The sequence below is a fragment of the Macaca thibetana genome, chromosome X (genome assembly GCF_024542745.1).
Source record: "Macaca thibetana thibetana isolate TM-01 chromosome X, ASM2454274v1, whole genome shotgun sequence".
Lineage (NCBI taxonomy): Eukaryota > Metazoa > Chordata > Mammalia > Primates > Cercopithecidae > Macaca > Macaca thibetana.
The window spans coordinates 41399986-41427620 of NC_065598.1; the positions used below are offsets into that span (position 1 = coordinate 41399986).

Sequence of the window (27635 nt, forward strand, 5' to 3'; positions counted from 1 at the left end):
AACTTAAAGGAGTGTTTTATGGTATGTGAATTATATCTCAATAAACCTATTTGAAAAAAAACCAAGTATAGAGGAATAGATGAAGTTCTGTTAAAGCAATCTTTTTGAGTTATATACCATGAATTATAATGACTTAATAAAAATTCCTTTTTTTTTGAGAAAGGATCTTACTCTGTTGCCCAGGCTGGAGTGCAGTGGCACAATCACAGCTCACTGCAGCCTCGATTTCCCGGGCTCAGGCGATCCTCCCACCTCAGCCTCCCAGGTAGCTGAGACTACAGGCACATGCCACCATGCCCAGCTAATTTTTTGTATTTTTTGTAGAGATGGGGTTTTACTATGTTGTGCCCAGGGTGGTCTTCAACTCCTAGGCTCAGGTGATCTGCCCACCTCTGCCTCCCCAAGTGCTGGGATTATAGGAGTGAGCCACAAAAATTACTCTTAATAATCCATCAACTTACAAATTGATAAGGTCATCCATCAATTTTGTTGAAAGCAAAGCAAGAATAGACCTAACTTGAAAAAGTATGTTATTGGTCTTTCAGAGTTATTCACTTTCTCAACAATGATGCCAATTTTCAAACTGTCCTTTCGTTTGGCGCCCTGGAAGTTTTGATACATATTACAACAGATCTTGTAACACACCACAATTAAGATTCTGGATGGGTAAGAGGAAGGACGATAGTAAAATGAGAAAAGAAAAATTTGTGAAAGGGGATATGAGAAAGGAGAACTTCTATGTCCATTACAGACATTTTCTTAAGTATATCAAGTTTACGAAGAGTATATATAGAAGTAAGAATTTGAAAAGTGGTTCCCTTAAAATTATTCGTGCTTGATATTGTATAGAAGTTTTTGTGAACAATTAGGAGCTCTTACACCCAGTCTGAAGTTGCTTGTTAAACAATCTGGTTAAGCTTCTCTCCTTCCCCCAGGCCTTCCCACTTCCTCCTACCAAGTTCTTTCTAATCTTGGTTATTCCTCCCATAAAAGAAAAATATTTTTTGCCTAACCCTTGAGATACTCATAGATCTTACGGTGAGAGTGTTCTCTCTATTAAAATAGACCCCACTCCCTATTGCAATAGTTTCTCTCTCCCCCTTGCAATAATTCTTTTGAATAAACTGTCTCCTAAGTTGGAATTTATTATATTTTCTATCTGACATGTATTATTTAATTGTGTAATACAAATTTCTTACAGAGGAAACTTAATAACAAAAGACACTTCTTAGGTTATTTCCAAAGGCTCTTCACATAGATGGGATAATGGTAACTTATTCAATACATCCAAGAACACCCCTCATCTAATTCTTCAGACTCAAATTTTAATTAGCAAGTACACTGCAAAATTCATCTTGTATCTAGTGTATAGACTGAATTTTCCAGCTACTGTAGCCCATATATCAAGGGTTATGTCAACCCACCAAATTCTCTGTCTTCATCTATTTTCTATTCCCACAGTTTCCTAAGGAATTCTCTACGTCACATAATGTAAAAGCTAGCAAAATACAGATTTGAAAGAAAATAGGTAGCTATTTGTATAGAAAAAGAGAACAACAATGATAAAAAGCACTTTTTAACTTGTGAAACACAAATTCCACATATAGTAGAGGAAAAACATTAAAAATAAATATTTTTAGTAAAGACAGGGTTTCACCATGTTGGCCAGGCTAGTCTTGAACTCCTGACCTCAGGTGATCCACCCACCTCGGCCTCTCAAAGTGCTGGGATTACAGGCATGAGCCACCATGCCTGGCCACTGTGCCCGGCCTGGAAAAACATTTTTAAAAAGCTGCTTTATTTTGGAATAAAAAATGAGCAGAGAAACTCATCTCAGTTTTTTTTTTCATATTGCTACATTTCCTGAATGTAACATTAAGATAATACTAAGATAAATTGAATATGTGAGCCAATGAGCTTTGAGAGCTCTATTACATAAACACGAGCCTCCTCATCAACACAGTGAAGTCATATGAGATGAGAAATTCAGGTTAAGAGACATTTGCAAATAAAATGTTGATATTGGGGATTATGGCCAACATATTACATGTAATATCAAGCCATGTTTATACCTAGAATTATATTGAACAAGTTTGAGTCATTTTAGTTAACAAATAGCCACATACTTTCAGAAGTAGGCAATCTACACTGTTTTCTAAAAGGCAAAAAACAAGATGAAAGAAATAAGTTTTCTTTTCCCATGCAGTTGATCTCAGGCATAATCACTATAAATTGTCTCAGGTTTAGAGATTCATCAGCAGTTTTTCACTAGAATAGCAGGATCTGATTAGCAAGACAAGTATAAATTTTACATTTGTAATATTTGTATCTCATTTTAAATACAGTTATCCAGAAATGCTTGTCATAATACAGCAAAATTAATCATTAAGAAACAGACGTATTTAAAGTTGACTCTCATTAGCCTGAAAAAATTCAAAACAGACACACATACACAAAACCATTAGGAAAAACAGCCAAAGATGCGCAGTTTGCTAAAACAGTACTCATAACTTATTGTCTAAGGTCTACAGATAGAAATTGCCCTGTAGAAAAAAAAGATATAAGGTCTACAGAAATACATGAAATTCTATACAAAGAAAATTTGCTTTAAAAGTAAAGAAAAACAAAAAAAAACCTAAGGGAAATCCCCTTTAGGAAAAACTAGCCAATGAGCAAAACAATAATTAAATTACTATTATAATCAGGAACTGTGAAAAGGAGGTGTTTCGTTGAAAATTATTACAGCAGCTAGAAGCTGTTCTCTAGCAGTTTTGCTCAAACTATTCCATGAAATACAAAACCCTTCTCTCCACAGAACCACAATTAACGTTTAAGGATTTCATCATCCTTAAGAATCTATAACAATACCAATGCTCAAAATGATTATCTGACAACTCAAAAATAAAATATTGCACATTTATATTATGTGACATATTCATTATATCACATAATGAACATAATTCATTAATGTTTCAAAGAATTAGTCTTTTCATTTTAAATATTAAATTTACAAACTATAATTTGATATATTAAATATGGGACTGGAATTAAAAAATACATGATCAAACTGTTCTGGAAGCATATTCTATAGTATTTTGCATGACAAAATTAAAAGTATAAGCCTTAATATCTTGAAATTTGCTGGATTAGTGGGCAAAGGATATGAACAGACATTTCTCAAAAGAAGACATTCATACAGCCAACAGACACATGAAAAAATGCTCATCATCACTGGCCATCAGAGAAATGCAAATCAAAACCACAATGAGATACCATCTCACACCAGTTAGAATGGCGATCATTAAAAAGTCAGGAAACAACAGGTGCTGGAGAGGATGTGGAGAAATAGGAACACTTTTACACTGTTGGTGGGATTGTAAACTAGTTCAACCATTATGGAAAACAGTATGGCGATTCCTCAAGGATCTAGAACTTGATGTACCATATGACCCAGCCATCCCATTACTGGGTATATACCCAAAGGATTATAAATTATGCTGCTATAAAGACACATGCACACGTATGTTTATTGCAGCACTATTCACAATAGCAAAGACTTGGAATCAACCCAAATGTCCATCAGTGACAGATTGGATTAAGAAAATGTGGCACATATACACCATGGAATACTATGCAGCCATAAAAAAGGATGAGTTTGTGTCCTTTGTAGGGACATGGATGCAGCTGGAAACCATCATTCTTAGCAAACTATCACAAGAACAGAAAACCAAACACCGCATGTTCTCACTCATAGGTGGGAACTGAACAATGAGATCACTCGGACTCAGGAAGGGGAACATCACACACCGGGGCCTATCATGGGGAGGGGGGAGGGGGGAGGGATTGCATTGGGAGTTATACCTGATGTAAATGACGAGTTGATGGGTGCAGCACACCAACATGGCACAAGTATACATATGTAACAAACCTGCACGTTATGCACATGTACCCTACAACTTAAAGTATAATAATAATAAATAAATAAATAAATAAAAGAAATTTGCCGGATTACTTCTAACAATATCAACTGCAAGCCATAGTCAAGCAAATGATGACACTAAGAAAATGCAACTGTGAATAAAAGGTTTTGGCAAATGATTTCTGCATGCAAAGGAAGGTATATAGATTAATTAACTAAACCAGTAACTATTCCACAAAATGAATATAAATTCCCCATGTAAATGAAATCTATTAAATATTCATGTTTCTTGAGGAAAACAAGTGATAGTTTTTGATGATGCTATCAGTTACATCAGTCAGGGTTTGCCTGTACAGAACAATTTGGATTGTTTGGAAATCAAAACCTTTAGTTAAAATGTTTTTACCTATACTCCCAAATATTTGTGGGCTAATTATCTCTTTCATGGAAGAGCAAACAGTTTATAAGGGAAACTTTACAATTTTTTAAAATTTTAAAATAATTGTACATTAACAAAGTTGCAAAAGTAGTACAGAGATTTTGTGTACCTTTAACGCATTTTCCCCCATAGTAGCATATAACAGTAGTACAATATCAAAACCAGGAAACTGACTATTGATACAACCAACAGACTTTATTTTGATTTCAATAGTTTTACACGCACTCATGTGTCTATGTGCAGAGCTATTCAATTTTATCACTGTGTGTAAATTCAAGTAGTCACCACCAAAATAGAGATATAGAACTGCTACATAATGATCTCCCACAAAAACCCCATGTGCTAACCCTTTCTAGTCACACCCACTCACCCATCTCACAATCCTCACCTAAACTTTGCAGAGTTCCACACCTGACAATCACTAATCTGTTCTCCAGTTCTATAATTTTATCACTTTGAAACTTATATAAAGGAAATCATACAGTACACGACAGTTAAGAGATAAGTTTTTATTAACGAAGTAGAATTTCTTGAGATCTATCCAAGTAGTTGCATGCATCAGATTTTTCATTTTTATTGCTCAGTAGGATTCCATGGTATAGATGTACCACAATTCATTTAACCATTAACCCATTGTAGGATATTTTGGTACTTTCCAAATTTTAGCTATGATGAGTATAGCTGCTATAAAAACTTGATTACAGGTCTTACTGTGAACATAAGTTTTCATTTCCTTAGGAATGTACTTATGTACATTTCCGAGGAGTATAACTGCTGGGTTGTATGGCAAATGTATGTTTTAGAATTTTAAAGAAGCTGCCTAACTCTTTTCTGGAGTGACTGTACCACTTTATATTCACACCAGATACATGAAAGATCCAGTTCTCTGCATCCTTGCCAGAATATGGTATTGTCATTATTGTTATTTATTTGTTTTAAGAGACAGGGTCTCCCCACGTTGCACAGACTGGTCTTGAACTCCTGGGCTCAAGCAATCCTCCCACCTCAGCCTGTGAAAGTGCTGGAATTACAGGTGTGAACCACTGCTCCTGGCCTCACCTTTTTATTGTAGTTGTTCTATTAAGTGTGGAGTGATATCTTATTGTGGCTTTAATTTGCATTTCCCTAATGGATAATGATGTTGAACATATTTTCATGTAATTGTTTAGAACCTGTATAACCCTTTTTGGGAAAAATGTTCATGTCTTTTAACCATTATCCAATTGGACTATTTGTTTTATTTTTTACTGTTGAGGTTTTTTTTTTTTCTTTCTTTTTTCATCTACGAATTGTGCATTTAGTGTCATGTCTAAGAATTCTTCATCTCCCTCCATGTCGTAATGATATTAGGGTACATTTTCTTTCAAAAGTTATGTATTTCGGCTGGGCGTGGTGGCTCATGCCAGTAATCCCAGCACTTTGGCAGGCCAAGGCAGGTGGATCACCTGAGGTCAGGAATTTGAGACCAGCCTGGCCAACATGGTGAAACCCCGTCTGTACTAAAAATACCAATAATTAGCCAGGCATAGTGGTATGTGCATGTAGCCCCAGCTAGCTAGCTACTCAGGAGGCTGAGGCACAAGAATCACTTGAACCCGGGAGGGGGAGGTTGCAGTGAGCCAAGATCACGCCACTGAACTCCAGCCTGGGCGACAGAGTGAGACTCTTTTTAAAAAAAAAAAAAAAAAAAAGCCATGCAGCTTTAGGTTTTATATTTAAATCTATGATCTATTTTGAGTTAATTTTTTATAGGGCATGAGGTTTAAATTGAGGTTCATTTTTGGCCTATGGATGTCCAATTGCTCCCCACCATTTGTAGAAAAAAATTACCCTTTCTTCATTGAATTGGGTTTGCATCTTTCTCAAAAACTATTTGGCTGTACTTGTGTGGGGGTACTTATGGGTAATCTAATCTGTTCCATCAAGCTACGTGTCTATCTCTCTGCCAGTACTACCCTATATTAATTCCTATAGCTATATAAATCTATATAGTGGGTAGAATGATTCCTCCCACTATATAGTGGGTAGAATGATTCCTCCCGCTTTATCATAGTTTTTCAAAATTGTTTTAGCTATTCTTACTCTTTTTCCTTTCCAGAAATATTTTAGGATAAGCTTTCTATATCCATAAAAAAATCTTCCTAGGATTTTAATTGAAATTGGGTCAAATCTAGAGATAAATTTGGGGAGAAATTATATATTTACTATGTTGAGTCTTCCAATCCCTGAACAGAGTACATCTCTTCATTTATTTAGATCTTTAATTTCTTTCACCAGAGTTCTGTAGTTTTCACCATACAAGGTTTGTGTATGTTTTGTGGGATTTATACCTAGGCACTTCATTTTATTTTAAGCAACTGCAAATGGTATTATGCTTTTAACTATGGTTTCCAGGTGTTCTTTGTGAGTATAAAGAAATAGCTGATTTTTGGTATGTTTATCTCATATCCTTGACAAACTTGCTCACTAGTTCTAGGAGTTTCTTTTTTTATTTGTAGATTCCTTTTCATTTTTCTATGTAGACTGTCACGTCATCAGCAAACAGGGACAGTTTCATTTCTTCCGTTCCAATCTACATGCTTATATTTACCTTTCTTCCCTTACTGTGGTAGCTTCCAGAAATATGTTGAAGAAGAATGGTGAAAATTGATCAACTTTGCCTTATTCCTGGTCTAAGGGGAAAAGTATTATGAAAAAACTTATTGGAAAAATGTAAGGTCTATGTCTAAATTCATTTTTATTCATGTGGATGCCCAGTTGTTCTGGCACCACTTGTTGAGAAGACTATCTTTTTTCCATTGGTTTGCCTTTGCTACTTTGTCAAAGATCTATTGACAATATTGGTGTGGATCTACTTCTAGGGTCTCTATTCTATTCTATGGATCTATTTGCTTATTCCTTCACCAATACCACACTGTCATGATTACTGTAGTCTTAAGGTATTGAAGTCAAGTACTGAAGTCAGGTAGTGTCAGTTCTCCAACTTCGTTCGTATTCTTCAATAATATGGTGTCTATTCTGAATCTTTTGCCTTTCCATATAAAATTTAGATCAGTTTGTCAATATCCACAAAGTCACTTCTTGAAATTATGCTTGGGATTGCACTGAATCTACAGATCAAGATGGTAAGAATTGATTCTTAACAACATTGAGTCTTGTTATCCACGAATATGGAATATATATTTATTTAGATCTTTTTTGATTTCTTTCATCAAAGTTTAGAAATTTCCTTTGTATGTATCTTGTATATATTTTGTTATGTTTATACATAAGCAGTTCAATATTTTGGTGTTAATATAATGTGTTATATTTTAAATTTCAAATTCCACTTGCACATTGCTGGCATGTAAGAAAGCGATAGACTTTTTATATGTTAACCTTGTAACCTGCAACCTGCTATAATCCCTTATTTGTTCCAGGAGTTTGTTGTTGTTGATTCTCTGGGATTTTTGGGACTTTCTACATAGACAATCATGTCATCTCAGAACAAAGATAGTTTTACTTCTTTTCCCCCAATCCATATAGCTTTTATTTCCTTATGTCTTATTGCATTAGCAAGGGTTTCTGGTAGGATGTTGAACAGGAGTAGAGAACAGGAACATTCTGGTCTTGTTCCCAATTTTAGGGGAAAAACATCTAGTTTCTCACCATTAAGTAAGATGTTAGCTGTAGGGTTTTTTTTGTAAATGTTTGTTATCAAGTTGAGGGTGCTGGATTTTGTCAACTGCCTTTTCTCCATCTACTAATATGACCAAGTAATTTTTCTTCTTTAGCTTGTTGACGTGATGGATAACATTAATTGATTTTCAAATGTTGAACCAGTTTTGCATACCTTTAATTCCTTTTTAAGGCTGAACAATAAATATTCTATTGTATGTAATATTCATTTTGCTTACCCATTCATCAGTTGATGAACGTTTGGTTTGTTTCCACATTTGCCTGCTACAAATAATGCTGCAATGACTATTCACATACCAGTTTTCCTGTCTACCTATGTTTTCAATGCTTTTGGGTATATACCTAGGAGGAGAATTGCTAGGTCATAGGGTGCTCTAAGTTCAACTTTTGAGGAACTGCCACACTTTTCAAGAGCGGTTACATCATTTTATATTCCCAATAGCAATGTACGATGGTTCCAAATTCTCCAAATCCTTGCCAACACATGTTACTGTTTGTTTTTGGTTTTTTTGTTTTGTTTTGTTGTACTACAGCCATTTTAGTGGGTGTGAAGTGGTATCTTATTATGGTTTGGATTTCTATTTTCCTAAAAGCCAATGACACTGAATGTCTTTTCATGTGTTTACTGACCATTTGTAAATATTATTTGAAGAAATGTCTATTCAAATCCATTACCATTTTAATCAGGTTATCTGTTTTTATTTATTGTTGACTTTTAAAAAGTTCTCTGTATACCTGAGATACTAGATTATCAAATATATGATTTGCAAATAGTTCCCCCAATGCTGTGTATTATCTTTTTCTTTCTTTTTTTTTGGGGGGGGGGTGGGGGCGACAGTCTCACTCTGTCACCCAGGCTGGACTGCGGTGGCATGATCTTGGCTCACTGCAACCTCTGCCTCTTGAGTTCAGGTAATTCTCATGCCTCAGCCTCCTGAGTAGCTGGGAAGCTGGGATTACAGGCATGCACCACCACCCCTGGCTAACTTTTGTATTTTTAGTAGAAACAGGGTTTTGCCATGTTGGCCAGGCTGGTCTCGAACTCTTGACCTCAAGTGATCTGCATGCCTCGGCCTTCCAAAGTGCTGAGATTATGGGCATGAGCCACCGCACCTAGCCTCTTTTTACTTTCTTGATAGTGTCTATTGAAGCATAAAAATTTTAAATTATGATGAATCCCATTATCTATTTTTTTTCTTCAGTTGCTTGTGCTTTAGGTGTAATAATGAAGAAACCATTACTTAAACCAAGGTCATAAAGATTTATGTCTATGTTTTCTCTAAAAATTTCATGGTGTTAACTCATACATTTAAATCTTTGATCTACTTTGCGTTAATTTTTGTATATGGTGAGGGGTAGAGGTCCATCTTCAATCTTTTGCATGTCAGCATCCAGTTGTCCCAATACCACTGTTTTGAATAAACTATTCTTTCTCCATTGAACAATCTTGGCACCACAGTTGAAAATTATTTGACTGTGAATATGTGGATTTACTACTGGATTGTTAATTCAATTTCATCAACCTATATGTCTATCCTTATGCCAGGATTACACTATGTGTATTGATGTAGCTTATAAAAAATTCTGGGCTGGGAGCAGTGGCTCATGCCCATAATCTCAGCACCCTGGGAGGTCGAGGCAAGTGGATCATCTGAGGTCAGGAGTTTAAGACCAGCCTGGCCAACATGGCGAAACCCTGTCTCTACTAACAATACAAAAAAAATAGCCGGGTGTGGTGGCACACACCTGTAATCCCAGCTACTCGGGAGGCTGAGGCATGAGAATCGCTTGAACTCAGGAGGCGAAGGTTGCAGTGAACCGAGATTGCACTCTAGCCTGGATGACAAGAGTGAAACTCCATCTCCAGAAAAAAAAAAATTCTGAAATTGAAAAATGTGACTTTGTCCGTTGTTTTTCAGGATTGTTAAGGCTATTCAGGGTACCTTGTTTTGCCATGGAAATTTTTAGATCAGTTTGCCAATTTTTACAAAAAGCGCCAGTAGGGATTTTGAATCCATAGATCAATTTGGGAAATATTTTCACTTCACCATTAAGTCTTCTAGTAGACAAACATGAGGGATCTTACCATTTACTTAGGACTTCCTTAATTTTTCTCAACAATATTTATAGTTTTCCATTTATAAGCCTTGCACTTCCTTGGTTAAGTATCTTCCTAAGGATTTTATTCTCTTTGATGCTACGGTAAATGGAATTGCTTTCTTAACTTCATTTTTAGATTTTTCACTGCTTGTGTATAGAAATACAATTGGTTTTTGTATATTGATCTTGTATCCTGCAATCTTGCTAAGCTCACTTATTACATCTAAGTCTTTTTGTGAATTTCTTTGGATTTTCATATATACATGATAATGTTATATGCAAATAGAGGGCATTTTAAGTCTTCCTTTTCAATCTGGATGCTTTTTATTTCTATTTCTTGCATAACTGCCCTGGCTAAAATTTCTAGTACAATGTTGAATAAACATATTGAGAACAGATATTCTTATCTTATTCCTGATCTTCAGAAGAAAGAATTATCTTACAACATTAAATGTAAAGTTAGACTTTGGTTTTTCTTAGATGCCTTTTAAAAGGTTAAAGAAGTTTCCTTCTATTTGTAGGTTGTTGAGTGTTTTTATCATGAAAGGGGGTTGAATTTTGTAAATGCTTTTTGTCTGTTGAGATGATCATGTGGACTGTTGTTCATTTTTCTATTAATAAGGTGTACTACAATGATTTTAAATGTTTAAACAAGCTTGAATTTCTGTTATAATTCTACTTACTCGTGGTACTTAAAAAATCCTTATTCAACTTATCATACAATTTGTCCACAAAGTATACAATTTAATGGATTTTAGTATATTCACAGTCATGCAACCATTACTGTGTTCAAATTTTGAACATTTAATCACTTCAAAAAGAAATCCCATACCCATTACCAGACACTCCCTATCTCATCTCTCTCCATACCCTGGGCAACCACTAATTTACTTCCTTCTGTTCTGACACATTTGCCTATTCTGGAAATTTCACATGAATAGAACATATGTAATCTCATGTGACTTGCTTCTTTCACTTAGCACAATGTATTCAAGATACATTCATGTTGTAGCTTATATCAGTATGTCATTCCTTTTTATGGTTGAAAAAATCATTCCATTGTATGGATATACCATATTTAGTCTATACATTCATCAGTTGGTAGACATTTGGGTTCTATCTTTCAGCTATTATGAATAATGCTGCTATGAACATTCATATACAAGATTTATCTGGATATATGTTTCATTTCTCTTAGGCATACGCCTAGCAGTGAAATGGCTGGGTCATATAACCTTAGATTTAACTTTCTGAAGAACTATAGAACATTTTTTAAATTGCTAAACTCAGTTTGATAGTATTTTCTTGAGAATGTGTGTTTATATTCATAAGGGATATTGGTCCTTTCCTGCAGTGTCTTTGTCTGGTTTTGGTATCAGGGTATTGCAGGCCTTACAGAAAAAGTTGAGAAGTGTTCCCTCTCTTATTTTTCAGAAATATGTGTGAAGGAATGATATGAATTCTATAAACATGTAGTAGAATTCACCATTAAGCTATCTGGGCCTGGGCTTTCCTTTATGGGAAAATTTTGAGTACATATCAGTCTATTCTTATCACAGGTTTACTCAGATCTTCTATTTCTTCTTGAGTCAGTTTTACTCAAGAAGTATACTCAATTTTTATTTTTACCTTTTCAAAGAAACAATTTTTGGTTTTATTGACTTCTTCCATTGTTTTTTCTCGTCTCTATGCCTCCTATAATCCTTATTACTTCCTTATTTTTGCCTGTGAAGTTTAGTATTCTTTTCCAGTTTCTTAAAGTGGAAGGTTAAATTATTGATTTGAGCTCTTTCTTACTTTTCAATATAGGCATTTACAATAATAAACTTCCCCCACTCACTGCTTTTGCTGATAAATATTGATATGTTATATTTTTGTTTTCATTCATCTCAGAGTATTTTTTAAGTATTCTTGTAATTTCTTCTTTGACCCACTGGCTACTATGTTAATTTCCACATCTTTGTGAATTTCCCAAATTTGTTTCTGTTATTGATTTCTGGGTTCATTCCATTGTGGCCAGAGAAGATACTTTGTATGATTTCAGATATTTTTAAATTGATTGAGACATATTTGACGGGCTAATGCAGTCTATCCTAGGTAATATTCTATGTGTACTTGAGAAGAATGTATAGTCTCCTGTTGTTGAGTGGAGTGTTATACAGATGTCTGTTAGGTCTTGTTGGTTTCTAGTGATGCCCAAATCCACCTTCCCTTTCTTTAATGATCTTCTGTTTAGTTGTTGAATCCATTATTAAGTCAGGTATTGAAGTCTCCAACTATTATTGCTGAATTCTCTTGTTCTCCCTCAAATTGTCTTTTTCTGTTTCATGTATTTTGGAGCTTTGTTCTTAGGTGCATATATGTTTATAATTGCTAAATCTTCTTGATGGATTAATGCTGCTATTATTATAATATGTCCTTCTTTATCTCTAGTAACAATTTCTGTTTGATTATTAAATTTCTGATTTAATTATTAAAGTCTATTTCATCTGATATTAGTAATAGCCACTTCAGAGCTCTTTTGGTTACTGTTTGCACTGTGTATCTTTTTCTACTCATTTACTTTCAACTTACATGTATTTTTAAAATCTGAAGTATGTCTCTTGTAGACAGCAAAAAACTACATGAGATACCATCTCACCTGTTTTTCATCCATGTTCCCAATCTCTGCCTTGTAATTCGAGTGTTTAATTCATTTATATTTAATATTATTACTGAAAAGGTACAATTTATGTTTGTAATTTTACTACTGGTTTTCTATCTGTCTTTTTTGTTCCTGTATTCCTCCAATACTGCCTCCTTTTGTGTTAAATAGATATTTTATGGTGTTCCACTTTGATTTCTTGTCATTCCTTTTACTATACTTTTACTATACTTCCTTTTACTATACTTAGAATGGCTATTATCTAAATGTTAGGCAGTAACAAATGCTGGCAAGGATGTAGAGAAAAGGTAACCCTCATACACTGTTGGTGAGAATGTAAATTAGTACAACTACCATGGAGAACAGTTTGGAGGTTCCTCAAAAAACTAAAAATAGAGCCATCATACAATCCAGCAAACCCACTCCTAGGTATATACCCAAAAGAAAGGAAATCAGTATATCTAAGCGGTATCTGCACTCCCATGTTTACTGCAGCACTATTCACAATAGCCAAGACTTGGAATCAACCTAAGTGTCCATCAACAGATGAATGGATAAAGAAAATGTGGTACATATACACAATGGGGTACTATTCAGCCATAAGGAAGAATGAGATCCTGTCATCTGCAAAAACATGGATAGGACTGGAGGCCATTATGTTAAATGAAATAAGCCAGGCACAGGAAGACAAACATTGCATGTTTCGCTTATTTGTGGGAGCTAAATATTAAAATAATTGAAGTCAGGAGGATACAGGTAGAAGAGTGCTTACCAGAGACTGGAAAGGGTAGTTGGCAGGGGGACTGGTGGGAGGTGGGGAAAGTAGGGATGGTTAATGGGTACAAAAAATAGAAAGAATGAATAAGACCTAGTATTTGCTAGCACAACAGGGTGACTACAGTGAAAAATAATTTAATAATTTAATTGTACATTTTAAAATAACTGAAAGAATATAACTGGATTGTTTGTAACACAAAGGTTAAATGTTTGAAGTGATGAATACCCCACTTACCCTGATGTGATTGTGTATCAAAATATCTCATGTAACCTATAAATATATATATCTACTATATACCCATAAAAATTAAAAATTAAAAAAATTATTTTTTTTCTTTTTAGCATAAATAACGACTTTTAGTATTCCTTGTAGGGCAAGGAAGCTAATGACAAATTCTACCAGTTTTTGTTTATCTGAAAATATCTTCATTTATCCTACACGCTTGAAGTATGTTTTTGCTAGATAAAGAATTCTTGGTAGATATTATTTTTCTTTCAGCACTTTGAATGTTACCCTGTTGCCTTTCAGTATCCTCGGTTTTTGAGAGAAATCTGCTGTTAATATTTTTATAGATCCCTTGTAAGTGATTTTTCAGTTCTCCCTTGCTGTTTTCAAGATACTCCCCTTGTCCGTAGCTTTTGACAGCTTGATTATGGTGTTTTTTTGCATTTATCCTACTTGGAGTTTGCTGAACTTATTGGTTGTGTAGATTTATGTTTTCATCAAATTTAAGAAGTTTTGGGCCATTATTTCTTCAAATATTCTTTCTACTCCTTTCTCTCCTTTCCTTTTGAAGTTCTCATTATGCATATGTTGGTATTCTTGATGGTATCCCCAGAGGTCTCTGAGGCTCTGCTCATTTAGCTCATTCTTTTATCTTTCAGTTCTGGAGACTAGATAATTACAATGAACCTATCTTCATGTCTTCTGGTTCTGATTCTTTATTCTGCCTCCTCATATATGCTGCTGAGCCTCTTTAGTTATTGTATTTTTCAATTCCAGAATTTTGATTTGATTTTCTCTTTTCATTTTTTATAGTTTCTATCTCATTTTTGATACTTTCTATTTGATAACTCTTTTTCTAGTAAGTCCAACGTCTGGGCATCTGGGTTTGCTCAGGAATAGTTTCTGTGGATTGCTTTCCCCCCCAAAGTATGAGCTATATTTTCTTGTTTCTTTGCATGCCTCATAATTTTTTGTTGAAAACTGGGTGTCTTAAATAATATTATGTGTCAACTCTAAAAATCAGAATCTCCTTTTCTGCAGGATTTGTTGTTGCTGTTTATTGTTACTCCTGCTCTTTGCTTAGTGATTTTTTTTGGGGAACACATTCTGCTGTCTGTATTCTTTTTTATGTCTCTGCTTGTTTAGCTTAGTCTTTGCTCAAGGGTTTTGTGGATGCATAGGGCATACCTTCAACACTCACTCAGGGAGATCACATGTCTACCTTATCATTCAATTCCTGTTTGCATAGCCTGAAAGTCAGCTAGAGGTGAGAAATTAAGTCCTTCTTAGATTTTTCCTGAGCTTGTTCACAGTCTTATATATGTGCATGACTTTCTTAACATAATATTTTCTAGAGAATACATTGTAGCTTTTTCAAAGCCTCTATGGGCATCTCATTCCCTAGCTTTTTGTTTTAAAGTTTTAGGTTAGCTTTTTGTTTGCCCAGCTGTTATCTATGCCTCAGGCAGCAATGAAATTAAATAACTACCTCTAAAGGTTTTTGGCAAATGCCCCCAGAGGAAACTTTTTTCTGCACTGGGTGATCTCTGAGTCAGGCCAATTAAAGACAGTCTTGCAAGAGAGGTTGCTATAGTTGGGATGTCTGTCCCCTGAAACCTCATGTTGAAGACTGATCCCCAATGTTGAAGGTAGGGGCCCAATGGAGCTATCTGAGTCATGGGGGGTGGATCCCTCATGAATGCCTTGGTGCCATCCTGGCAGTAACGAGTTCTCACTGTTAGTTATCATGAGAGCTGGTTGTTAAAAACAACCTAGTCTACAGCCATACCACCCTGAATGCGCCCGATCTCGTCTGATCTCGGAAGCTAAGCAGGGTCGGGCCTGGTTAGTACTTGGATGGGAGACCGCCTGGGAATACCGAGTGCTGTAGGCTTTTGGGCTTTCTTTCTTGGCCGGGCGCTGTGGCTCAAGCCTGTAATCCCAGCACTTTGGGAGGCCGAGGCAGGCGGATCACAAGGTCAGGAGATCGAGACCATCCTGGCTAACACGGTGAAACCCCGTCTCTACTAAAAATACAAAAATCTCTACTAAAAATACAAAAAACTAGCTGGGCGAGGTGGCAGGCGCCTATAGTCCCAGCTACTCAGGAGGCTGAGGCAGGAGAATGGCGTAAACCCAGGAGGCGGAGCTTACAGTGAGCCGAGATTGCGCCACTGCACTCCAGCCTGGGGGACAGAGCAAGACTCCGTCTCAAAAAAACAAACAAAAACAAAAACAAAAACAAAAAACCTAGTACCTCTCATCTCTCTCTTGCTTCCTCTCTTGCCAGGTGATCTCTGTACACACTGGCTCCCCTTCCCCTTCTACCGGGATTGGAAGTTTCCTGAAGCCCTCACCAGAAGCAGATGGTGGTGTCATGCTTCTTGTACAGCCTGCAGAACCATGAGCCAAATAAACCTCTTTTCTTTATAAATTACCCACTCTCTGGTATTCCTTTATAAAAACACAAATGTACTGAGAAGTCTTCCAGGGAACTACCAGACAAGTAAAAAAATGACAATATTATGGGAATGCGGCCTTGGAGGAGCTCCATCCCCATTCAGCCTCCTTTGATGGCTGTCAAGTTGCTGGTTTTCATCGTGATTGTGAACTGTTTGTTTTCAAGGTTACTACAGAACTGGAAGAAAGGGGGAAGTGAATGGGACAAATTATTATACAATGCTATGAAGTTCACTGTTCTTACCAAGAATCAGTCAGTTTTCTTGAATAAATTATTCCTGGATAGCTGTAAGCCTTTGGTCAATCTCCAGAGCCCCGAACAAGTTGAGTCTGACATTTCTGTCAGTTTTCTCTTTTTTAAAAATTAAAATGAGAATTGTCAAGGTCCTTACTTCTTCAATTTCACTGATATCACCTACTATCTAAGACTTTAGAATGAGACATTCTTGAAGACTAAGCAAACTAGAACCCAAAATATACTCTTTCTAGAACACAACGTATAATACTCCCAAATAGAAATTGTTAATTTTGGACTTTTACAATAAACCATAAAGAACTGAGTCCTATCAAGAACTCAGAACTTTGATAATTTAGTTTCCAATTCTATATATCTTACTTTCCTTTAGTTTCCTTATTATAATTTGTCTGAATTAGTTTTGATACCTATTTTTAAAACAAAAAGTCTAATTTAATTAGTGGCTCTGTAGAATAAGAGACAAAAAGTATATTAATTAAAAGTTCAAGATAATAACCTAGAAAATTCATTAATGGAAGCTGTAAGTATAAAAAGTCCCCCATCAGAAGTCATATCCTAATATAAATTCATCCAGCTTTGATTTAGTAAAAACTTCTTATTCATCTCATGTTCATAACCATGAATTTCATTTTTCCATATATGTGAAAGGAGAAATTCTAAATCATTTAGGAATAATATACCTTTTTAGGAATCTAATGAGAGCTATGGACTCTAAAAAAAATAAACATAATTCTGCTTACAATTTCAAGGGATTATTGAATACTCGGCAACCTGCAAGTTAAGAAGTCCTATAAAATAAAAATTATAATTTTGATGGCAAAGATAGAGAACAGATATTCAAAAATATCTCATCTTTTATGAAATATCTCATCTTTAGCCTCACAATTATAATATCTCATCTTCATTAGAGCAATGAGAATTTAAAATATTAAAACATGTACAGGTGGTCTCCAACAAATCAACACATTTCATTTCAAAAGTAAATTTGTGGGCTGGGAGTGGAGGCTCATGCCTGTAATCCCAACACTTTGGGAGGCCAAGGTGGGTAGATCACTTGAGCTCAGGAGTTTGAGATCAGCCTGAACAACATGGCAAAACCTCATCTCTACAAAAAATACAAAAAATCAGCTGTGTGTGGTGGCGCATGCCTGTAGTCCCAGCTATTCAGGAGGCTGAGGTTCAGGGGAGGATAACCTGAGCTCAGGGAGGTCGAGGCTGCAATGAGCCATGATTGCACCACTGCACTCTGGCCTGGGCAAGAGAGAGATCCCATCTCAAAAAAAATTAATTTGTAAATGATTTACTTCAAATTTATTACACATTGTTTTCCTAATAAAAACCATGTTATAAACAATGGTTGGAGACTATTAAAATATAGGTCCCTTAAGGCTAGGGGCTCTTTTTATTTATCGTTTGTATTATAATGACCTATTCAAATAAATAGCATATGGTAGGTTCTTAGATAACCCTTTAAAGACCTATTTCACTCAATAATGTATTTGAATACAAGTACACTAGGAAAACAAGAAAAAATATTGAGATAATAACAAAGAGCAAACAAACCACTAAGCCAAAAATAAAATAATAAAATGAAACAAAAAGGAAAGAATAAAGATAAAATAGATTTTAAATTATCTGTTGCTTAAGAGATAAGTTTATTTGGGAAAGAATGTAACAGTAAATATAGATATTTCTAGATATTATTTGAACTTACGGATTCCTTTTTACTGTGTTAAATTTTACTTCAAAATATGTGTCTTCTTATGTAGCATCTCCTTCTATGCTAAGCCATGAATGACGTCATTTTTGGACCCTAACAATTTGTAAATGGACCAGAAGAGCAGAGGAGTTAAGATGTGTTGCCCATAGTGACTGGAAAAGGGTTGAAAGAAGTTGAGGGAGGGGAAGTCCTGTTCATAGAGACTTTATATAATGAAATAATTTACTATTTATTACATATATTATACATCTTATAATAAAATGTGTCCAAGTTAGAATCAAGACAGCTAGTATGAACATGAGCAATAGAGGGTATGGGAATCCCATTGCAAAAAAAAAAGGTGGAGGTGGTGGAGATGGAATTTTGATTGTTTCCTAACTTTATACTGAGTACTAAGTGGTTATGCTAAAGACGATGGAAAAACTTAATTCTGGTGCCATAAATATAAAGGGCCAATTGCCTATTTTCACTTGAATACCACTGAACTCTGACCAAAATCAGATAAAGTCATGAGTAATATCCCGAATCCAACTGGATATCATTTAATATCTATACGTTGTGGTCCTACCACATAGGAAGGATATGAAAAGAGCACAGGATTCTATTAAGTTCAAGGAGGCTTAAGAGGATGAGGGATCAATAGAATGGCTGGGTTTGTCTTCAGAATAGGACTTGAAGACATTTATATAGCCAAAGCAATGGCAAAGCAATGAAGGAGTGAGCTATAACTTCAGCGATAGACTCCCACATATTATATTAAATGAAGTCAGGACTTAATATCAGGTATATGAACTATATACTAAGTCCTCTCCCCTTTTGTAAATTTGGAATTTGACCCCCTGACCAAGTGACAAGAGACAGAGGTTCGCTTGGCATTCTGAGTCTGTAGCTCAAGAGATCTGAAGAAATCTGTCAATAAACAATTTCAGCCAATGAGAAGGTAAGTAATTGTTTCCTGAAAAAATATCTTTAGCCTGGAGAGAATTAGAATTTGGTACAACAATGAGGTAAGTCAAAACTCTGGTATTGATAATTTTGGGTTGAAAAAGAAGCTATTAATATTTATTTTAATTATTTATAACAATGCTTATGAGAATTTGGCTTATATTATTCCAATTTAATATTGGTAATTGAGTGACTGACTTAGACTTGTGATTTAAAATTGGAATCTTACTAAGTTTATAAACAGCATCAGAACATAAGTCTAATGAATTAGGTTTATACAAAATCACCTCAGTATTTGCTCAGACAACAGAGGTACAGAAAAATCAAACACAGAATATTAATCTTAAAGGCAGTTAAAAGTGTAAGGAAATATAATTTTGTTCTAAACTCTACTTAAAAGTCAATTTTAAATGTTGCTAGATTTATAAAATAATTTATATTCAAAAGCAATAATAGCCAATTCCAGAGTATAAAACCATAAAATATAAAATCTCTAAATCTTACCATAATATTTTAAATATTAAAGCACTAAAAACAAATCAGTTAGTTATTCTTTGTGAGTAGCAACTTCTAAGAATCTTCCATAATCATTATATGAATAATAATAATTCAAAGGGTCACAAAAGTATTTAAAAGAAAAAAGATCTCCAGGAACAGATTAACTCACAATTATGTGGGCTTCTACTTCCCAAGGTAAAATAACTGGACAAAATATAAATAGGCTACACTGCCCTAGATTTTCTAATCTAAATTATCAACTGTATTGCTCTTGGGATTAAAAAGGGAAGGACTAAAGAAGGATTCATTTTTTTACTGAACTGTGGAAAAGTGAAGAGTTAGTAATGGGCTAATTAGAAAAATTAATATCATGATCAATTGTGCCATCTGAAGTATGAGCATGTACGTCACAGTTACATGAAACTATGGCTTAAAAAACAAAAAAAAACCTTTAAAATGTTTACATACTGTTTATAAATATACATATAAATATGATTATCCATAATAATGTGTTGAAACAAAATTTTAAGTCCTGAAAGTCCTAACAGTACTGATCTTTCAAAGTTTTACACATATATCATATGTGACTTAAGCCAAATGTGAGATACGAATGTTTTAATTCCACTAAATCATAATCCTAAAGGTAGTAAGCGATGCATTTTGAGGTAACTAAGTTTCTTCTGAATCTTCAATTATCATCCTTGCCATTATTTCACCTCTCTCCTTTCCCATCCCATGACCCATGTCATAGAATTCAAAATTAGACCCTAAAAAATAAATGTCCAGATTTTTGCTTTCTTCCTAGTCAAAAAACACAGGCCCATAGAAATCCTAGATGATTTTATAACTCTGTAAATTACCCTGTCTTTCAAATACTATGTCCTAGAATTCTGACAAACTACAATAGAGTTTAAACTGTCTCCACCCACTTCCCTCTACATCACACCCTCTGCTTCCCCATCCCCAGATGAAGGTTAGGTTGGTAAATGGATTTTGGAGATGAAATAAAGCCAGACATCAAATAACTTACTTGAAATCCATCTCTTACCTTCTGTACTTAACCCTGGACTTGATGTGAACTTGGCTACATCAACAATTTTTACAGCAAATTGTTGCCCAGTTTCTCTGTTGATACATCGTCGTACAACACTGAAGGGACCCCTATAAAACAAAAAGTCAATTTTAATTCATTGATTTTCTTAAGTTCCTATTTCCCATTAAGGTCTTACTGTTTCAACATCTACTAGAGCCATATTATATAACCACGAAGCCATTCTACTTTACACTCCAAATTGAACATACTTTTCAAAATAAAATACTTTATTTTGAACATACTTTTCCAATGTATTTTTTATAATCCATGAGGTAACAATTTAAAAAGATTACTAAACCATAAAATGACCAATAAATTTGCAATTTGCAGTAATTTTTTAAAAATTCTAAATAGTAGTCTTATGCTTAAGGCAAATAATGACTGTATAATTCTATGTAGATTATCAACATCTTAAACAAAATAAGTGAAGTCCATAGTAATGGTGGTATTCTTATGAACCAGAAACTGAAGCCATTCTTGACACTTCCCTCTCATCTTACCCACCATTTACCTTATCTTCACTAACAAATTCTACTGAGTTTATCTCAAATATCTCTTGAACCTGTCCTCTTCTCTCCATGTCCCACATCCTACCATCTTCTACTAGAACTACTGAAAAACTTGTTTCTCCCATTCATTCTTGTAATGATATTTAAATGAAAATCTGATATGATATCTCTGTTTAAAACACCAGAGAGACAGAAAGTATTTGCAATACACAGTCCAAGTCAAGAACCAAAATATATAAGTAACTTCTAAATACAGTAAGAAAACACACACACACACACACACACACACACTCCAATAAAATCTGGGCAAAGACTTGAACAAACACTTCACAAAGAGAAAGGCCTGCATGATTTGGTCTCCAACTACCTCTCCAGTTTCACCTGAAATCAGAGAAATCCTTAATTTTCCTCAAACTTCAAATTAGAATTGTTTGAAATTACCAGAGGAAGGGAAGTAATTTCTACGAGCAGAGCCACTGGTCTAGCTATTTGCTGACCCAGACCTCACAGTTGAATCAGCTGAGATGATTTAAAGATGCCAATACCCCAGCCCAGGGAACACGCACACGCACACACACACACGGTTCCTTGTGGTTAACAGTTATAAAAGAAATATCTGAACTCAATTAAGATAATCCAAAGATAGATTTGTGTGTGTTTGAATGACTATAAAATACAGAATGCAATAGCAATGTGATTGGTTTATTTGAAGGTTAATATGGTGGTCATTAAATACATGCATACATGTATACATGTGTGTATTTTTCCCCTCCTGGGGAGAAGGCAAACAAACAAAAAAACCACCTTCATTGGCTTGTTACAGGGACGAACAGTACACCTAGATGCATGTGCTCAATTAGCAGATAGAGAAAAGCTCTTTATATACAGTACAATACTTGTGATACTGCTGGCCTTAAAGTTTGTCCTTCTTTCAACTACGGGACAAACTACTAAATTTAATCTTAGACTTAAACATTTATCCAAGATGACATTAATGCCATTATGAGGACATCAACTATACAACAGCTTCAAATCTCTCTTTTCAAGCAACTGAAATAAGCTAACCTGGGAGGAAAAGAAATGGTAATATAATGTATCTTTCAGAACTCTACAGAAAGAGGATCCTTTTGATAATCTCTCAAAACTGTTCAAAGATTTTCCTCTGTGAGAAGACAATATTACAAAGCTAGGGACAAACGTTTTCATTCTCAACCTGATGTCTTACTTGTGATTACTTACCCTGACAATAGCAAGCAATTTCAGGAAATGCTTCACGTAATTGGTTTTTGTCCACAAATAAACCCTTGGGACTCTATTTATGTATACATTTGTGTAGTCTGCTTCAATTCACTATATCTTTTTGGAAACTTCCCAAGACCTGTACGTGGGGTTGATTGTTCACGGTCAATTGAGTCAATTCTTTACTTTTTCCTGCTTGAACAAAGGTGAGGAAGAAAGCATAGCTTCTCCCCCCTTTTCTTTTAGTAACAATAAAATTAATAGAGCTAGGGAGAAAAGAGAATACTTAGACAACAAAACACAAACTTTTAAAAATCTGTGAATAAAAACCAAATCAAATCCCCAATTCTTTAATTTTATAATATGAGGCAAAGAAAATAATTATATCTATGAACTACTGAAGACCTGAAGACAGGTTACAAGTAAAGCATTTTAAGGGTCTGTCCGTCAATGACATCCAGGGAGTTAATCAAACTTAACACCCTAAAAAGATACCAAAATATATTTTGAGGTTTTTGTGATTTAACCCATTAACTGGAAACTCAGCAGAAACTGATAAAAAATCTAAAATTTGGCTTGGTTTCCCATCTTAAAAAGGGAGGAGTGATAAAGTAGTGTGACACACCTACTATATTACCCTTATTACTTATGCTTCGATGACAGCTTAGAGAACAGCAAAAATTCAGGAGGTATAGGTTTCAGTCTGCCCTGTACCTTTTATTGATGTTCGAAATTTCACCCTTAAAAATTTAAATCTAAGGTATAGTCAATTCTTGAATATTTATGTGGGGGAAAATACTGGTAGAGATAGTTATAAGCCATCATCATAAACAACTTTCTCATATTTCCACGAATTATGACCACAGTATTAATAAAAATGGAACAAGATAATTGACAGCAATCCAGATTTAATGAAATATATATTCTTTATTCAACTTTTTACAAACTCTGAATATTGACTGGGATGGTAACACAAGGTTCTACTTGAGGCAGATGGCTGCTTACAGCAGTCTATGTTTTTAAGCAAAAACGTCAATTAAATCAGAATATGTTGGAAGTGAATATCACTATAATATCCCCTAAGGTTTTGAAAAGAATTCAACTGTGTCCCTATGCAGACACAGAATAATATCCTCTAGTTTTCATTTATGTGAAGAAAACCGAAGTCTAGGAAATAATTCTGATAACAAAGGTAAATACACCAAAATAAGACCAGAATTAAATGAAATTATGCTAGAATATAATATGTTGGTTTCCAGGATCATGGGATAGATTGAGCACAATGTATCTAATTTATTTCCCTATCCAAACTCCACTAAAATGATACCAAAGGGGTTTTAAAAAAGGATTGGGAGAACAAGAGAGGAGATGATAGTAATAATTAAATTTGGAATTCAAGAAAGCAGATGGAGAGTAGTAATTGATTTAGCAGACCTGGGAAAGCTGAACTGCAAAGAGAAAATAAGGAAAATTCAGAAGCAAACCCATCTATACTGTAGAATCCTCAAGAAACTCATGAATGGGTTCCAGATAACTCTGGAACTGGAAGTGAAGAGAGGGTAGAGTTAAAATAGCAAGGTTTGAATGAAACGTGTTAGAGAAGCAGTTAGAGCCCTAGGTGGTCTCCTGTACTCCATACCATGGATAACTGCCGCTCCCTCATCCCAACAAGTTAATTCTCTGGAAAGAGTAAATAAAACATAGGGTCTCAGAAAAAAATTAGCCAGGCGTGGTGGTGGGCACCTGTAGTCCCAGCTACTTGGGAGGCTGAGGCAGGAGAATGGTGTGAACCCGGGAGGTGGAGCTTGCAGTGAGCCAAGATGGCGCCACTGCACTCCAGCCTGGGTGACAGAGTGAGACTCTGTCTCAAAAAAAAAAAAAAAAAAAAAAAAGGGTCTCAGAACTGGAAACACAAGGCTGTTGAGGAAGTGGGTATTATATGAAAAGCAACGGTATTATGTGGTCACATATACACTAAACACAGACAGCTCGAGTCCCTTTTTGAGTAACGGGAGAATATTGGAAGCCAGATCTTTACCCTTAAGGCAAGAGATATGAAAGACTTTTCTATATCTGACTAGCTCAGAAAAAAAGACCTAAAGATAATGAAGAGGTTCTCCAAGCTACTCAACTAGATCATCCTCCAGCAAAATCCAAAGTCAACAGGTTCACTTGCACCTTCGGAGCTCTCTTAATCAGCTTTGAGGCCCTCTATTACAGAGTTTCCAATATCAGCACTATTAACATGTTGAGCTAGCTAATTTTTTGTTGCACAGGGATGTCCTATGCATTGTAGGATGCTCAGCAACATTCCTAGCCTCTACTTACTAGATACTAGTAGCATAGCACCCCCTCCAACTTTAGCCACCAAAAAGGTCTCCAGATATTGCCAAATATCCTCCTGGGGTGGGGAAGGTTCAAATTGCCCCCAGTTGAGAACCACTGTTCTATTCCTAATCATGAGTATACAACAACTAAGGCTCCTAAGACATCTGAAGAGTCTCTAATTTGGAAGATAGAACCAAAAACAAACAAAAAGAGCAACTTAGAGGAAACACACTATACAATAAGACTTCAAATTACCATTAATATCCTCAGAAAGATATCACAATTGTGAAACAAAAACCAGAACTTTCAGAAAACAAAAGAGCCCTTGAAAAACACCCAGAGAAATTTATCAATAGAAGCGTTGGCCGATAAACTTGGGAAAAGCAGAGCATAAATAACAAAGAAAATGAAGGGGAAGAAATTAAAGGAATAATCCAAGAAAACTTCCCAGAATTTAAATCATGAGGAGCTCAAATTAAAAGGACCCACCAAGTACTCAGCAAAATAAATGACCCATATCCATACACACACTACTGTGAGATTTAAAATCACTGTGGACAAGGAGATTGTCAGGTTTCCAGAAGTGGGGGTAAAGATGTGCAGCGAGGAAGGATGACACAATTCACCCAGAAGAGCTTCGGATCTCTCAATGGCAACACTAGAAGACAATAGAGCAACACCATCATAATCATGAAGGAAAATGATTTCTAATCTTGAATTCAACATCCAGCCAGACCATCAATAACCATAAGGACATTTCCAGACACAAAAAAGCTCAATAAATTATTTGCCATGCATACTTTCTGAAGAAATTATTGTAGGATGTGTTTGCTAAAATAAGAGTAGACCAGTAAAAAGCATGCCTGGAGACAGCAAATAAGAGATCCAACACAGAAGAGAGATGAAGGGAATCCCCAGGAATGCAAGGAAGGGAAATCTCGGGCTGACAGCTGTGCCTCAGGCACAGAGGACAATCAGTCCAGACTGAGAGCCATAAGTTTCCCACTGCCACGGGCCACCTTTTAAACCTGAAAACAGAATAGTTAGGTGAGCTGGATCCAGATTCTTCCATTTTTCTTTTCCTGACAATGGGTTGAGGAGATTTCTGCCCTTCTCTGCTGCCTAGACTAGCAGAGGACTCTAATTTAACCCTACAGCAGTGCCTGCTTTGATCTATTCCTGAGAATGGGAGGCAGGCATCAGGAAGCTGAAGAGCAGGAAATGCAGGGCAACCATTGCCCCCCACCACATTCCTGCTGGGTGCTCAGCACCTCCCCCCTATCCTGCACTACAGCAGAAATGTCCTGCCTGTGAAGAGCCCCTTGTCTTGGGATTTATTTGTGCATGACCTTGGGATTTATTTGTGCATGTGCCAACCGACTTCCCAGAATGGGCTCCTAACCATTCTCAGAACATCTGAAGCCAGACTGTGAACAAGAGCTTGTTCAGCTTCTCTTCTCCTAAGTCTTCATACAATAGTAGTAATATTGTCCTTTCTTTACCCAGATAAGTTTGTGTTTGCTACTCAGTTCTAAAAGATTAAACAATATCCTCCTTAGAGATACAAACATAGGGGGTAAAGCTATAAAGAGAATTTTAAAAGATTAATATAAAAGGCAGGATAGTGGTTTGAGGGGGAGGGAGTTGCGATTGGGGAAGAGCACAAAGGGCTTTTGAGGGCACTTCAAAAAAACACTGCATCTCAAACATAATAAAGTCAATATGAATTGTCAGTTATAATTTTTTATCTAATTGTAATAAACTTAAAATAATACTTTGAGTTGCAACACGTAAACTTTGGAGTTACATGTTAAATTTTCACCCTATGAGAGGTCTATAAACAAAAACACATCATGTCTCAGGAAACCTTTAAAAAACGCGGTGAAATTTCCGTCCATAACACAAGCCTAGAAGCCCCATTACGTTTATAATGAATTGTGCAATGTACCACAAGATACGTAGGAAAACCGTGAATGATTTAAAAAAGAAAAGACAAAGATAGGGAAAGTGAAGGCCAAGAACAAGTTTTTACACACATATACACACAACACAGACATAAAACTGATATACAGCTGATCCTCATTACATTGCACAGTGTATGTTTGTAAATTCACCTACTTGGTAAAATTTACTTATAACCCCCAAATCAATAGTCATGGCACTTTCAGTCGTTTACAGACACGCATGTAACGGTGAAAAATTTGAGTCACCCAATGTGCATGATGCCAGCTGAAGGCAAACAAGATGATGCTCTGCCTTCTTGTTTCAGCTCTCATGCCATCAACAAGTGATCTTTTCAAAATCTATTTAGAGCATTTTTTGCATTTTGTGCTTTTTCTTGGTGATTTTGCTGTTTAAGATGGTCGCCAAGCATAGTGCTGAAGGGACTGTCTAGTGTTCCTAAGCACAAGAAGGCTGTGATGTGTCTTATGGGGAAAATATGTGAGTTAGAGAAGGTTCCTTCAGGCACGAGTTATAACAATGTTGGCTGTGAGTTCAATGTTAATGAATCAACAGTATATATTACATGCAGTATCTTTAAACAGAAGCACACATAAAACAAGGTTATATATTGATCAGTTGATGAAAATGTTGTGACCAGAGGTTTGAAGGAACCCAACCCTGTATTTCCCCTAGGAGCAATGGTTCAGTATTGGTTCATTCAGCGTTCATGGTAACTTTATAGAACACAACTACCATGAATAATGAAAATAAACTGTGTGTAGTCACATATATACACACACATACATGCATTTATATTATTTCATATATACTTATAATATGTAATGTTATATTTATGTGTG

At 35.5% G+C, this 27635-nt stretch overlaps 1 protein-coding gene and 1 non-coding gene across 11 annotated transcripts in view; one reads left to right on the forward strand and one right to left on the reverse strand.

Annotated features, from left to right (window-relative positions):
- CASK (calcium/calmodulin dependent serine protein kinase) overlaps nt 1-27635 on the reverse strand; it is a 405070-nt gene that overhangs the window by 309802 nt on the left and 67633 nt on the right. For 8 of the 10 annotated variants that reach the window (XM_050776177.1, XM_050776182.1, XM_050776180.1 and 5 more), the window contains exon 2: nt 20711-20823. In XM_050776177.1, the coding sequence (XP_050632134.1) occupies nt 20711-20823 (113 nt within the window). Of the gene's footprint in view, nt 1-20692; nt 20824-27635 lie in introns of all 10 variants that reach the window. The other 2 variants (XM_050776176.1, XM_050776178.1) reach the window with 1 other exon arrangement.
- LOC126946942 (5S ribosomal RNA) lies at nt 15559-15677 on the forward strand. Its single transcript, XR_007722807.1, has one exon. It is a non-coding gene; the product is annotated as a 5S ribosomal RNA (ribosomal RNA).